The sequence below is a fragment of the Malus domestica genome, chromosome 05 (assembly GCF_042453785.1).
Source record: "Malus domestica chromosome 05, GDT2T_hap1".
Lineage (NCBI taxonomy): Eukaryota > Viridiplantae > Streptophyta > Magnoliopsida > Rosales > Rosaceae > Malus > Malus domestica.
Window position 1 is genome coordinate 7,583,855 of NC_091665.1, and position 14,000 is coordinate 7,597,854.

At 38.8% G+C, this 14,000-nt stretch overlaps 1 protein-coding gene across 1 annotated transcript; it reads right to left on the bottom strand.

The window, feature by feature from the left end:
* Nucleotides 1–8,226: 8,226 nt before the first annotated feature.
* LOC103436615 (SNF1-related protein kinase regulatory subunit gamma-1-like) lies at nt 8,227–9,849 on the bottom strand. Its single transcript, XM_008375061.1, has 2 exons — nt 9,472–9,849; nt 8,227–8,325 (listed from the first exon to the last, which is right to left on the bottom strand). The coding sequence occupies exons 1-2, from the start codon at nt 9,847–9,849 to the stop codon at nt 8,227–8,229; spliced, it is 477 nt and encodes a 158-aa protein (XP_008373283.1).
* Nucleotides 9,850–14,000: the final 4,151 nt, after the last annotated feature.

Consider the following 14,000-nt stretch of genomic DNA (forward strand, 5'->3'; position numbering starts at 1 on the left):
CCTTATTTCATTGAATTGGACGGGATACGCATCACAACCAAATTATCCTTCTCAAGTCCCCTAACTATGAAAAGCATGATAGAAAACATATCAAAGGTCATTAAGTTCTTTGAAAATCATAAGCATTGACGAGGCATTCGTAACCATGAAAAGCATGATACTCCTGCCAAGGATTCACTTAACACGATCTTGACTAACAACCTCCACTGCTTGTGAACATAAGTTCATAACGATTAGGTGAAACTCCCTTATACTCTAGCTTCAAGTTTATGCATACAAATTAAGTGTCGACCCTCAATCAACATACATAAACAAGTTTTAATAACTCAGATAAGCAAATCACATTCAAGACTCAAGAAACAATAACTGGATGTAATCAATTCATATAAAGCATATAATCATGGCTTCGAATTCACCTCTAACTAAAAAGAAATTAGTTCCACATGTCTTTAGAAACTGAAAATAACATTAAAACAAACATTGAACTAAAACTAAGGATAGAATACACCTAGAAACGCTCCAACAATCCAAACTTGAATGGCAGGCACGACTCCAAGGGTCTCCTCTCCTTCCTTCCTTGCAAATCTATGCAAAAATATGTATTTTCTGATGTTTTGGCTCTTATATGTGTGGTGTGGATGAAGGGGACGAATTTGTGATGAAAGGTAGGTAGAGGGTGGGGTTTTGAATTGTGGCAGAAATGATGTATTTATAGGCTATAACCCACGGCACAATCCCTAAGGATTAGGATAGGTTCCTGAAATCAAAGTGGGACAAGGTTTATGTAACCAAAATCCAAGTGGAATGGGTTAAAACAATCAGAAACCAAAGGGGATTAGGTTTACACATCAAAACCATTAGGAACAAGGATATAGGGTGCGGCATAACTAGGAAAAGGGGTTCTAGAAGGGGTTGGGGCCCCACTTTTGTAGGGAGAGGAGATAAGGCTTCTAGAATCTGAAATATGTATTTTAAATGCATAATTATCCCTTATAAATGGCTGGAATTAAGGCACAAACTGATTTAGATAAGATAAGATAGGATAAAGCTAGATTAGGCAATGATAAGATAAGATAAGGTTTGCTTGGATAAGATAAGGTTGGACAAGGTTTTGGATAATGACTCCTTCTTTTGAGCTGATTCTTTATCTTCTTTGTCTTGGATTTATTTCTTCACTCTTTTCTGCACATTCCTAGCCTCTTGAACTTCAAATTCGTCCATCCATCTTGCTCCACTCATAAGCTATCCATTTGGTGCCCAAAACTGCCTCAAAATGCTCCAAATTGCACTTTCTTGCCAACTTTGCCATATGGACCTACAAACACACGAAAATAGCTTAAAAACACTATAATAAACACAAACAAACTATGAAAATGCAAGAAAACAAGCTACCTAAGTCGCATAAATATGCTCCGGGCAGAGGTCCGGATCAAATCAAGGCATTAAGTGGATTCACTCTTAAGATAGTAAAACCATTTAATTAAAACCAGATCTGAGAGTAAGCTGAACTTTGGATCATTAAAAGACCTAAGATGATTTGAATACATACTAGGGAATTCATTACAACACCAGATATATTAACTAAAAGACAAAACAAAGGGAATCGGGCAAGACTGAACCTTATCGGGCAAAATTGGACCTTTCGCCATTTCTTTTCTTTGCCACTACAAAGATCTGAGGGTTTCAAGGGAGAATGGAAGACAAATAAATTTACACAAGAGAATCGATACTACTGGTGAGCAGCAGAGCTATTAAACTAGACAAAATATGGCTTTTGTAAGGGCTGATCCTAAAAAGGATTGAGGTTGGGGGCTGACTACAGCTTCGTATGCAAATCTGGCTTGAGCAGAGTTTGTGTATTTGTTTGTTTGATTGGTTGAGTGTCCTTGTTTCTAGGCCATCTTCCTCCTTTTATAGGTGAATTAGCCTAACTGTTTGCAGCTTGGTTCATGCCCGAAAGCAATTGAGGGGTAGTGACTCATCAGTAATTTACATACTCTGTCATCCAGAAAGTGCTTTTGGGCTGAGAGTATGCTGATTTCCATCAAGTGTCACTTCTTTCAAACTACTAGCATTTGCATTTAATGTGGAATCATCATTTTGCCTTGGGCTGGGTGAATGGGTTTGATGCTGGGCCTTCGGGCAGAGCCATGCCTCTTGGGCTTCTTTTTCGGGCTTCTCTTCCTTCAGCCCAAAGTTCAAATATTAACTCAAACAGTAATAAAATGTATTGCAATTTTTTAGACTAATTCAAAATTATTTTGTGCAGGTTTCGATTCATATCGCTGGGATTGACACAAATGCTCCTTTTGTTCACAGTTTTCGTTGCTATTTTTTAGGTAAAACTTGACTGCAAGTGCTCCTCCTATGCAATTTAATGAATTTAATGAATTTTGTTGATGCACAAAATCAAAGGTCTTGGAACAACGTAAATCCAACCGTGAATCTGCATGAAATGTAAATAACACAAGATGTATCGTGGTTCATCCCAATGTTTGGGCTACGTCCACACTGATTATGTGTTTATCTGAGAGGTGAGGGAGAGAACCTCTGAATATGAGAGGACATGTGAGAGGGGTGAGAAGGCTTAAGAAATGGCCTCCCCTAATTGTGAGGGTGAAGGGTCCTTTTATAGAATAAGGACTCCTCACTTATTACATATTTGCCCCTTATTTTATCACATAATTACATTTAAGTCTCCCGAGTATTTGTACAAGATCTAAATACGAGGCCCTAAATATGGTATAAACAGTAGTCCCCCAAGTCTTCAGTCAAGAGAGTTTTTTGGCTGAAGACTTGAAATTCAGTCCATGTGTGGGCCGAAGTAACTAGATGTTGTCTTGAACTGATGTTCGATATGAGGCGGTGCTCAATCTGAAATGATGCTCAACTAGAAGTAACACATGTTGCGACGCTGCTCGGCTCATGGCTTATGTTGCCTTGGTTGGCTCGGCTTGTGGCATTGAAGGTGAGAGAGTCTCTTTTATAGAATAAGGGCTCGCTTCTCAATACATGAATGATGGGCTAGAGTTGATGCTCTCTAATGAAAGTGAGGGAGTCCCTTTTATAGAATAATGGCTCGCTCCTCAATACATGAATGATGGGCTAGAGTTGATGTTCTCTAATGATGGTGAGGGAGTCCCTTTTATAAAATAAGGGCTCGCTCCTCAATACATGAATGATGGGCTAGAGTTGATGTTCTCTAATGGTGGTGAGGGAATCCCTTTTATAGAATAAGGGCTCGCTACTCAATACATGAATGATGGGCTAGAGTCCCCCAAGTATTTTTCATGAGTCCCAGTTGAGGCCCAATAAATGGTACATAATGTAGTCCCCTAAGTCTTCGGTCAATAGAGTCTGTTGGCTGGAGACTTCAAATTGAATCCATGTATAGGCCAAAGTGGCGGTTGTTCGGAGGCGGTATTTGTATACCCTGTACTGAAGCTTTGTAGGTAAAGCTTTGCAAGTGAAGCTTTAAAGCTAGAGCTCTGTAAATGAAGCTTTTGAAGCTAGAGCTTTGTAAATGAAGCTTTTGAAGTTGGAGCTCTGTAAATGAAGCTTTTGAAGCTAGAGCTATGTAAATGAAGCTTTTGAAGCTAAAGCTCTGTAAATGAAGCTTTTAAAGCTAGAGCTTTTGTAAATGAAGCTTTTGAAGCTGGAGCTCTGTAAAGAAAGCTTTTGAAGCTAGAGCTTTTGTAAATGAAGTTTTTGAAGCTGATTGACATGAGTGATGCTCATGAATGTTTATGTTGATTGATATGAGTGATGCTCATAGATGTTGACATGAGTGATGCTCATGAATGTTGACATGAGTGATGCTCATGAATGTTTATGTATGATTGATATAAGTAATGCTCATGAATGTTTATGTATGATTGACATGAGTAATGCTCATGTATAATTTGGGAGTACTGGACGTACTTTTGATCACCTGGTTGGTGGTAATAGCGGCAGGTTGCCGAATAATTGTGGAGTACTGGGCGTACTTTTGATCTCCTGGTTGGTGGTAATAGCGGCAGGTTGGTTGGTGGTAATAGCGGCAGGTTGCCGAATAATTGTGGAGTACTTGGCGTACTTTTGATCACCTGGTTGGTGGTAATAGCGGCAGGTTGTCGAATAATTGTGGAGTAGTGGGCGTACTTTTGATTGCCTGGTTGGAGCTATTTTGGGCTTATGGGCCTTCGCTCTCTACACAACATTCTAGCCCATTTATTTTGGGCTTTGCCTTTTTTTTTTTTATTACCCTCTGATGGGGTTTATACAGATGTCTCCGAAGGATAAGAAAAATAAATCACATCATACATCTGCTAAGAAAAGTAAATCACATCATTCTGGTGGGGTGTTTATTCCTTGCTTTTGCTTTCTCTTTTGCTTTCTCTTTTCCCTTTTGGCAGATGGCAGACAACGCTTCCATATTGGTTGAGGAAGTAAGCAGGCAATTATCAGCTATCATAGCTGGGTTTCTTGGGTCATCCTCGGGAATATTTCTTTCAACCTTGCCGACAAGATCTACACCGACATAAGCAGCTTTGGTATATATGCCTCCTCCTTTTTTTTCTGCTGTTTGAACACAAGCTGGTGTACTCCAGCTGTAAAACCCCATCAGAGTACTTTTCTTTCTGCTTTTCTGCTTTTGCTTTCGACATGTTCAACCAAAAGCACAGACGGCGCCAGATGTTGATGCACAAAACCGGAGGTCTTGGAACAACGTAAATCCGACCGTGAATCTGCATAAAATGTAAATAACACAAGATGTATCGTGGTTCACCCCAAGGTTTGGGCTACGTCCACACTGATTATGTATTTATCTGAGAGGTGAGGGAGATAACCTCTGAATATGAGAGGGGATGTGAGACGGGTGAGAAGGCTTAAGAAATGGTCTCCCCCAATTGTGAGGGTGAGGGGTTCTTTTATAGAATAATGACTCCTCACTTATTACATATTTGCCCTCTTCCTTTATCACATAATTACATTTAAGTCCCCCGAGTATTTATACGAGATCTAAATACGAGGCCCTAAATATGGTATAAACAAATTTCAATTTTTGGGATTAATCTGGAATCATTTTGGTGTAAGTTTCGATCCACTTTGTCGGTGTTTCATAAATATATCAAGTCGACTTTAAGCTTTCGTGCTTCTCATTGCTATTTTCCCATAAACGCTGGCCGCAATGCTCCTTCCTATATAATAAATTGTATAATAATCTGATTAATGTGTTGTTTCCTATAAATACCATATCATTTTGTGTACCGGGTGGTACCATAAATCGATAAGCTGTGAAACTCTTACGAATGACTATAGGACAACATATGTGAATCGATTTTAAAACATTAATTTATAAATTTCTACAAATATATTCAAACCTCACTCGAAAACTCAATTGATCCACATATGCATTTGATCTTGGTAACCGAATAACCTAAATTAATACCCACTTCAGTACATATTTGTACTAGTTTAATTAACTAATAATCAACGACTATTTAATTAATCCCACCCTTAAATTATTAATCTAATCAATTAGCCTCATCACCCATTGTACTTATGTGGATATACTAGTGCGATTTATTAGATTCTAATTAGCTAGGTAGTGGACATACAATTAGTACTGATGCAATAGTGAATTCAAATCGTCTTTTAATTCTCATTTGGTTAAAGACAAATGTAATTGTTTCTCGAGGGATCCCACAAGTCATGAGTAACACCTATTCATGTATCATGGCTATCCAATTTAATATAGGAAAAATGATCCTCGTCGGGATCCCTTGATCATGGCTATCCAGTTTTGTATTTTATGATTAAATATATTTAAATATGTTGATGCACAAAACCGGATGGGTCTTGGAACAACGTAAATCCGACCGTGAATCTGCAAGAAAGTAAAGAACACAAGATGTATCGTGGTTCACCCCAATGTTTTGGCTACGTCCACACTGATGTTGATATTGTTTCACTCTGAATGGTGAATATACAAGAAGGCTAGAGGCAATGTGCTCTCTAGCCTATTTTCTTTCTTTCCATAGCCTAAACCTTCACCTCCCCTAATGAAGAAAGTGAGGAGTCCTTTTATGGAATAAAGGCTCCTCACTTATTACATATTTGCCCCTTCATTTATTACATAATTACATTTTAGTCCCCTGAGTATTTATACGAGGTCTAAATATGGAGGCCTTAAGTATGGTACAAACAGTAGTCCCCCAAGTCTTCAGTCAAGAGAGTCTTTTGGCTGGAGACTTGAAATTCTGTCCATATGTGGGCCGAAGTAACTAGATGTTGTCTAGAACTGATACTTGATATTAAACGGTGCTCAATGTGAAATAATGCTCAACTAGAAGTAGCACATGTTGCGAGGCTGCTCGGCTTGTGGCTTATGTTGCCTTAGTTGGCTCGGCTTGTGATGTTGATGGTGAGGGAGTCCCTTTTATAGAATAAGGGCTCGCTCCTCAATACATAAATGATGGGCTAGAGTGGATGCTCGCGGCGAGGCGGTTGCTCAGCATGCGGCGATGCTCTCTAATGATGGTGAGGAAGTCCCTTTTACAAAATAAAGGCTCGCTTCTCAATACATAAGTGATGGGTTAGGAGTGATGCTCGCGGCGAGGCGGTTGCTTTGCTAGCGGCGATGCTCTCTAATGAAGGTGAAGGAGTCCCTTTTATAAAATAAGGGATCGCTCCTCAATACATGAATAATGGGTGCTCTCTAATGAAAGTGAGGGAGTCCCTTTTATAGAATAAGGGTTTGCTTCTCAATACATAAATGATGGGCTAAGTCCCCCAAGTATTTTTCATAAGGCCCAGTTGCGGAAGCCCAATATATGGTACATAGTGTATTCCCCTAAGTCTTCAGTCAATAGAGTCTGTTGTCTGGAGACTTCAAATTCAATCCATGTATGGGCCAAAGTGGCGGTTGTTCGGAGGTGGTCTTTGTATACCATGCACTGAAGCTTTGTAGGTGAAGCTTTGAAAGTGAAGCTTTAAAGCTGGAGCTTTTGTAAATGAAGTTTTTGAAGCTGATTGACATGAGTGATGCTCATGAATGTTTATGTTGATTGACATGAGTGATGCTCATGGATGTTGACATGAGTGATGCTCATGAATGTTGACATGAGTGATGTCATGAATGTTGATATGAGTGATGCTCCTGAATGTTTATGTATGATTGACATGAGTGATGCTCATGAATGTTTATGTATGATTGACATGAGTGATGCTCATGTATAATTTTTAGAGTACTGGACGTACTTTTGATCACCTAGTTGGTGATAATAGCGGCAGGCTGCTGAATAATTTTGGTGTACTGGACATACTTTTGATCACCTGGTTGGTGATAATAGCGGTAGGCTGCCGAATAATTTTGGAGTACTGAACGTACTTTTGATCACCTGGTTGGTGATAATAGTGGCAGGCTGCCAAATAATTTGGAGTACTGGACATACTTGTGATCACTTGGTTGGTGATAATAACGGTAGGCTGCCGAATAATTTTGGAGTACTGGACGTACTTTTTTTTTTGTTATGTTGTCTTCTTTACACATCAGTATAATTATACAATAATTGCTCCAATTTGCAGAAGACAACTTAATAAAATATTCATCAATGATAGTAAGTATGGGTGTGCCATGCTTTCCACTTCCTTGGCTTTTCTCCATCTCCAGACATCTTTTCCTTTTTCATTATTTTCCTCCCTTTTTCTACTTTTGCTTTCTGCTTTCTGCTTTCACTTTACTGGTGGTCGATGCCCATGCAATCTGAGAAGACTGCATTGGATGCTTGCAATGATCTCCCACACTTGCATTTCCAGTTCATTGGCTTTCTACTTTTATTCCTGTCACTTCTTCTTTCTATTCATTTCTTCCCTTTTCCTTTTCTGAAATATTCTCTCAACAACTTGTACAACCCACGTTTAGCTCATCCTCTGGTGAAAAGCACGCCATTAACGAGATCGAGCTTCTGGAAAAGAATATCATGCAGCTCGTTATAGATTAGAAGAATAACAAGAGCGCCAGCCGATTTGACGAACTTGACATATGAAGCTGCGATATACGACGTCGTGGTGGCTCAGGATGCCGATCACCAGCCGGTAATTAAGCTTGGGGTCGGGCGCCTTACATTTGGTCGAGGACGAGTCAGATGTTCTGAGTTGACTTGGTAAGACAATCATAGACTGGGCTTTGGCCAAGCTTAGCTCTTTGGACAGGGAAATTAGGAAATGAATCCAGAGGTAGCTTCATATCTCTGCGGGTGTCATCTTTGGGGACGCTGCGGCGGACTGAGCGTCGGAGGATGAGGAGGCGGAATCGGAGAGGTCAAAGCCTTGAAAAACTTCCTGAAGTTGTTACGGCAAATTCAGAGTTGAAATCAAGTCCTGCAAGATCAAGACCTTTCAATTCTAGTGACTGCTGCGATAGCAGTTGCACTAGATGGACTAGTCGGGGTCCTCGGGGACGGTCAGTGGCGAAGCCACGTGAGGGTGAGGATTGGCGGCCGCCACTCCCCTCGCCGGAAAAACACGACTAGAGCGCGGTTCAGCCCCTCCTCTCACCAGAAAAGTAGTCTAGGAGCGAGTAGTCGCCCTTCTGGTCAATCGGATTTAGGCGAGATTAAGCAGGACTAGAGGGAGCTGGGCAGCAAAACTTGGTTTATGTTTAGAACGGAATCTGAAAAGTGTAGTTGCAGAACACATCTGCAACACGCGAAGAAGATGATGGTCTTGATATTTCCACACGGCGCCATTTGGTTTTTGCTTATTTTTCATTTGTTCATCTTATTTCCTCTATCTCAACTGACCCCACCATCTTGCTAACATTTCGTCTCATTTCCCCATTTTTTCTCTTACCCCGCCATCTTCAAACTCTCTTTATTATCCTTATTTCCTTTTTAACGATTTATTTGTATTCCACCATATTTTATTACGAGAGTTTTAACGAAAAGTCCGTGGTACTGTTCACTTTAATGAAAAATCACATTTTTACATTAAAAAGTCAAACCTGGTACAATTCACTTTACCCTTTATTTTTTCTTTATCGTTAAAACTCAAAATTTTCAAATCATTTTCATTAGTTTTCCTTTTTATTATTATACTTTTGTCTTTGTTATATTTCTTTCTTTTCTTATTTAAGACCCACCATATTTTGTATCATATCAGTATGCCCTTCCCAAAAATCACAACTCAACCGCGATAACTTTGAATTTGATTATGCTTTTGTCCATACATTCGTGAGTATGAAAAATAATTAATAAAATAAGAAAACATAAGAAATTGAATTTAAACTCAGAGGTCTATATTTATTCAACACATCTTAACTAAGGGTATTTGGTCATTTCACAATGAATACATTTATTTTTTTAGGTACGAGTTATAACAGACATTAATATTGTCTACTATCTAAAATGATTTTATTGTCAACATTTTTTAAGACTTTTTGTTATGTAAAATTTCGCCCCTCCCCCCGTCAATTCCTAGCTTCGTAACTGGGGACGGTGGTTCTGACTGATGCAGGATCCACATAACAATTCTGGCAAACTCAACAATACCGATGTATCTGTCGATCCAGCTAGCGTCCTTAGGGGCATCGACATCCACCACCGATGCACTAAGAATTTTGTGTTGGGACAGGATTTTAACAGCTTCTGCTAAACTAGTGTCTGACTTTATCTCAATCACTTGATTCTCAAGAGCATGAAGGAAAGCAGAAACAGGGACACCCTCAAAGCAAGAATTGAGCTTCTCAATTGGACTCAGTTGTGGCTCTTGATCGTCCCACAAATCCTCTACCTGTATTCCCAGCTTCGCCTCTGGACTCTTCGGACTCCCTCCCTTCCCCATCGTCATCACCGCCGGCACACCCATCGTTCCTCTCAACACACCCAATATTCCAACTCTCTCTCTCTCTCTTGTTTCTCTCTCTACTATGTAAATGTGTGAAATGGGTTCGGGATAGAGAAGCGGGTTTAGGGCTTGGAGGGCGGAGGGGCCGGGTTTCCTTATAACTCGTGAGCCCTGTTGCTGATCGGCGAGGCTCCGTGGCTGCTGCAGCCGCTACTACAGTTGCTGCTGAAGTCGGTGGAGACAAGGTGGTCGTGATGGTACTGCAGTGGAAGAGCCTCATGCGAACCCTGATGATACTGAAAATCGGGGGCGCACGGGAATGTGTTGCTGTTGCTTCTTTCTCTAGAGAAAATATATCTTCTACTTTGTCTGTCCACTGGAGCTTTCATGAAAACGGTTTGCTTGGTCAAACAACTCAAACGAGCATATTTGTTTTCTCAAAATTGACTGGGTGGGTGCTTTTTGGTTCTTGGGTTTCTGCAGATTCACGGTGGACAGCGTGAGATTTGATGAAAAAATGAAAGAGAACCGACATAGTTTTTCGTGTCGTTTCCCACAGACGGCGCCAAATGTTGATGCATAAACCGGAGAGGTCTTGGAACAACGTAAATCCGACCGTGAATCTGCAAGAAAGTAAAGAACACAAGATGTATCCTGGTTCACCCCAATGTTTGGGCTACGTCCACACTGATGTTGATATTGTTTCACTCTGAATGGTGAATATACAAGAAGGCTAGAGGCAGTGTGCTCTCTAACCTATTTTCTCTCTTCCCATAGCCTAAACCTTCACCTCCCCTAATGAGGAGAGTGAGGAGTCCTTTTATAGAATAAGGGCTCCTCACTTATTACATATTTGCCCCTTTATTTATTATATATTTGCCCCTTCATTTATTACATAATTACATTTGAGTCCCCCGAGTATTTATATGAGGTCTAAATACGAAGGCCCTAAGTATGGTACAAACAAAATAAAAGTTATTTTTTTGACCCAAACGTTTAGTATTAAATTTTATGCCCTAATATTTGGTATATATTTAAATCAAATGTACATTTTGAATTATTTGTACTATATACTTTTTAGATTTCAAATGGCACGTATAAAAATAATTATGCCTTTTGTGCAAAATTACAATAAAAAAATATGAAAAACTTGAAGATGAAAAAAGGTTATTAGTCTTCTCTCTCTTCCCTTCCTCTTCCTTCCCCTTCACTCTCCTTCCCATATCCTTCCTCTTCTTCTTGTATTTCAAGCAATAGCGCCGCCTTCCACTTGTCAACACAGACCGTCAAATTATACCTTCATAATCCTCTTCCCATCATCTTTTCGATCCTCAAGTTAGTTTCTACAAATTCATAGCCAAATTTCTTCAATTTCAGATCTAAGAAACATATGATTTTGTTTGGGTTTTGTGTGTTTTATAGGTATGAGAGCGGCATACGGGACGACGAAGAGAGAAGTAGTAGTGGCGTCGATGGGTGATAAAGCCCGAGCTGGTGATGAAGCCGATCGTTTCTCTCGATGACCCACGACACAAATGGTTTCGTTGCCGTCTCCCTTATCTCACCTCCTTCGCCATTCTTATCATTTTTCCACCTACCTCAACTTGCTGTAGTTAACGAGACACGAGAGTTTTAGAGCAGTTGAACCCGTCCAACTCCATCTCGAACTGTGGCGGAGTCCTCCAGCTCTACTTCTTCACACGAGCCTGAGGTGAGAACTCCATATTTCTCTCTTGCTTGGCTATACTGGTCGTGTTACTTGATGGAATTGTCGCAGTGCTCTTTAGCTGTTGTGTTCTTCAATCATGATATGTTGCTTTTAATTTTTGGTGCAAAGCTTAAAGGAGATTGTGAAAAACTGCGCTCAGGTCCTCCCCAACGAAGCTGTCAATGGACTCCTCGCCCAAGGTCCTCCGCCTATTTCTCTCTCCTCACTTTGACTCTCTAAAATTTCAGATTTATTTCTCTAATTTTTTTAACTTGAAGTTTTTGGTTTTTTCTATTTTAGGCCAAATGAAAAAAAAAATAGAATTGGGCTGAGGCATAGTTGTATTAATGAATCCCTAATTCTAATAAATTCCAATTTCTCAACCCTAATATGATTTTGGTTCTGGGTACTTTCTCTCACTCTACAAATTTGAGCAGTAAAGCACAAATCTTTGTGTTCTTCACTTCAGCCAGTTTCGTATTGCAGGTACATCCACTTTCTATCTATCCTTTTTTCTTTTTTTTGTTAAAGTGATTAGAGTTGTTTCGGTTATAATTGTGTTAAAATTTTAGTTAGGATTGAAATTATTGATTGCCCAGCTTTTGCTATGTGGAATTGGAGGTGGGTTTTGTGTTAAAAGTCAAGAATTTGTGTGCAATAATAGGGATTGAGTTACAAAGTTGTGTGCTTTGTGCATCAATTGGTGAATGAATTTGATTGGTTCTGTTTTTTGGGATTGAAATTTGAAACAAAATATTCATGCTTTTGTGACTTACGTAGGTGAATGAATTTGATTGGTTTTGTGTGCCTACGATGTAAAGAAAAGCCGAAACAAAACGAAACGAAAATGAAAATTAACAAGAGTGATCGAGCAATGATGAATAAACTTAACAGCATCGGTCACCCTGAGTAGCGTGAACTCGAATCATACTTACTGACCTTTTCTTTTTATGTTGAATTTTATTTTATTTTATTTTATGATTTAGGGTCAGATTTGAATAGGGGAGTTGCTGGGGTTATAGAAGAGCTTCATCATGGTGATGCTGGTACAAGAAAAATGGATGCTTGGGGTACTTTGCAGGGCCAATCAAAACGACCCAGTTGTTCAGAAGCAGGCAATCATTTTTTTCCCTCTCTATACGAGATGGCCACATCGAAACCCATCAACCACCAAAGCCACCCATGACCAGGTTGTCGACTCGAACATGAGAAAAGAATTGTGCAGGTTCACTTAAAACCTTAATATTTGATGTTCTTATTCCTGAGAGAACCGATATTCACTTAAAACCTCTATAATTTTAGTTTTATTTTAGTTGGGGATAGAACATGTAAAATTCTAGTTGTTTTTATATATAATGGTTGTGAATATCTTTGTAAATTGTAATATTATAGATGCTTGTGGTTGTGGGCTGTTTTAATTTTATGAAAAAATAATTTTTTGTTTAGCCTCAATCTCAATTTGTAGGTGATTTTGGTTTTTAATTTTTTTTTTTAAATAGTTGATATATTGGGCACAATAACAATAAATGTGCTAACATGGGTGACAGTAGTCATCTGACAATTTTGTCAGAACTCGGCAAAAAATGACCTTTATTTGTGCTTACACTTTTCAGCACAACATACATTATTGTATCCTTTTAGCAATGGTAACGCCCATAGAGACCACAGACATTAAGATAGTAGCTGCATTGTTGCTATTGGTCTATGAGCACATATGTTGATGCTCTTTGGCCTCAAAGGGCACAGATAATTTATTGTGTGCAGTGACCATTTTTTATGTAGTATTTTGAAATGATCATCGTTTCATATTTGATCAATATGTAGCTAATTTCTAATATAAATCAGTTTAAGAATTTGATGTCGTAAAACTTTACCTATACTGTATAAATCCACTAAACTTTATTCTTACATATGTATACTTCAAAGTAAACTCTTGCTGGGCTTTTGCTTGATAATAAATGGTGACTATGTGATGTTTTCAATTTGTGTCCTTTTTTCTGACAAGGCTTTTTACTACGTGGACTCCAATTGGTGAATATCACTTCTATCTTGATATAATTTATTTTGATACCCGATGGAATGAGAATTTTGCTGCTTAAGACAAAGAATGGTAAATTAATTTCTCTATAAACATAAATGCATGTAAATAGAAAAAAAAACATTTTGTGTATAAATTTTTTCTAACTTTTTGAATGTAAATAATATTAATCTTCTACCACGCAATTCTTCAATCTTTCAAACATAATCTTTCATATAATTTTTAATTTGCAGTAATGCGCGGGCATCATTTTCTAGTTTTATCAATTTCAAAGACTGAATGTAATGAAACTTTTAATTCAAGGCCAAAGTTACAATTCAATCACAGTTTATGGACCATTCCTCGAATTTTTTTTCGGAAATTAAAATGTAGCGTTCCAGAAAATCTTAGAAAAGTCACCATCGCTTCTCAGCAATTAGGTTCGTC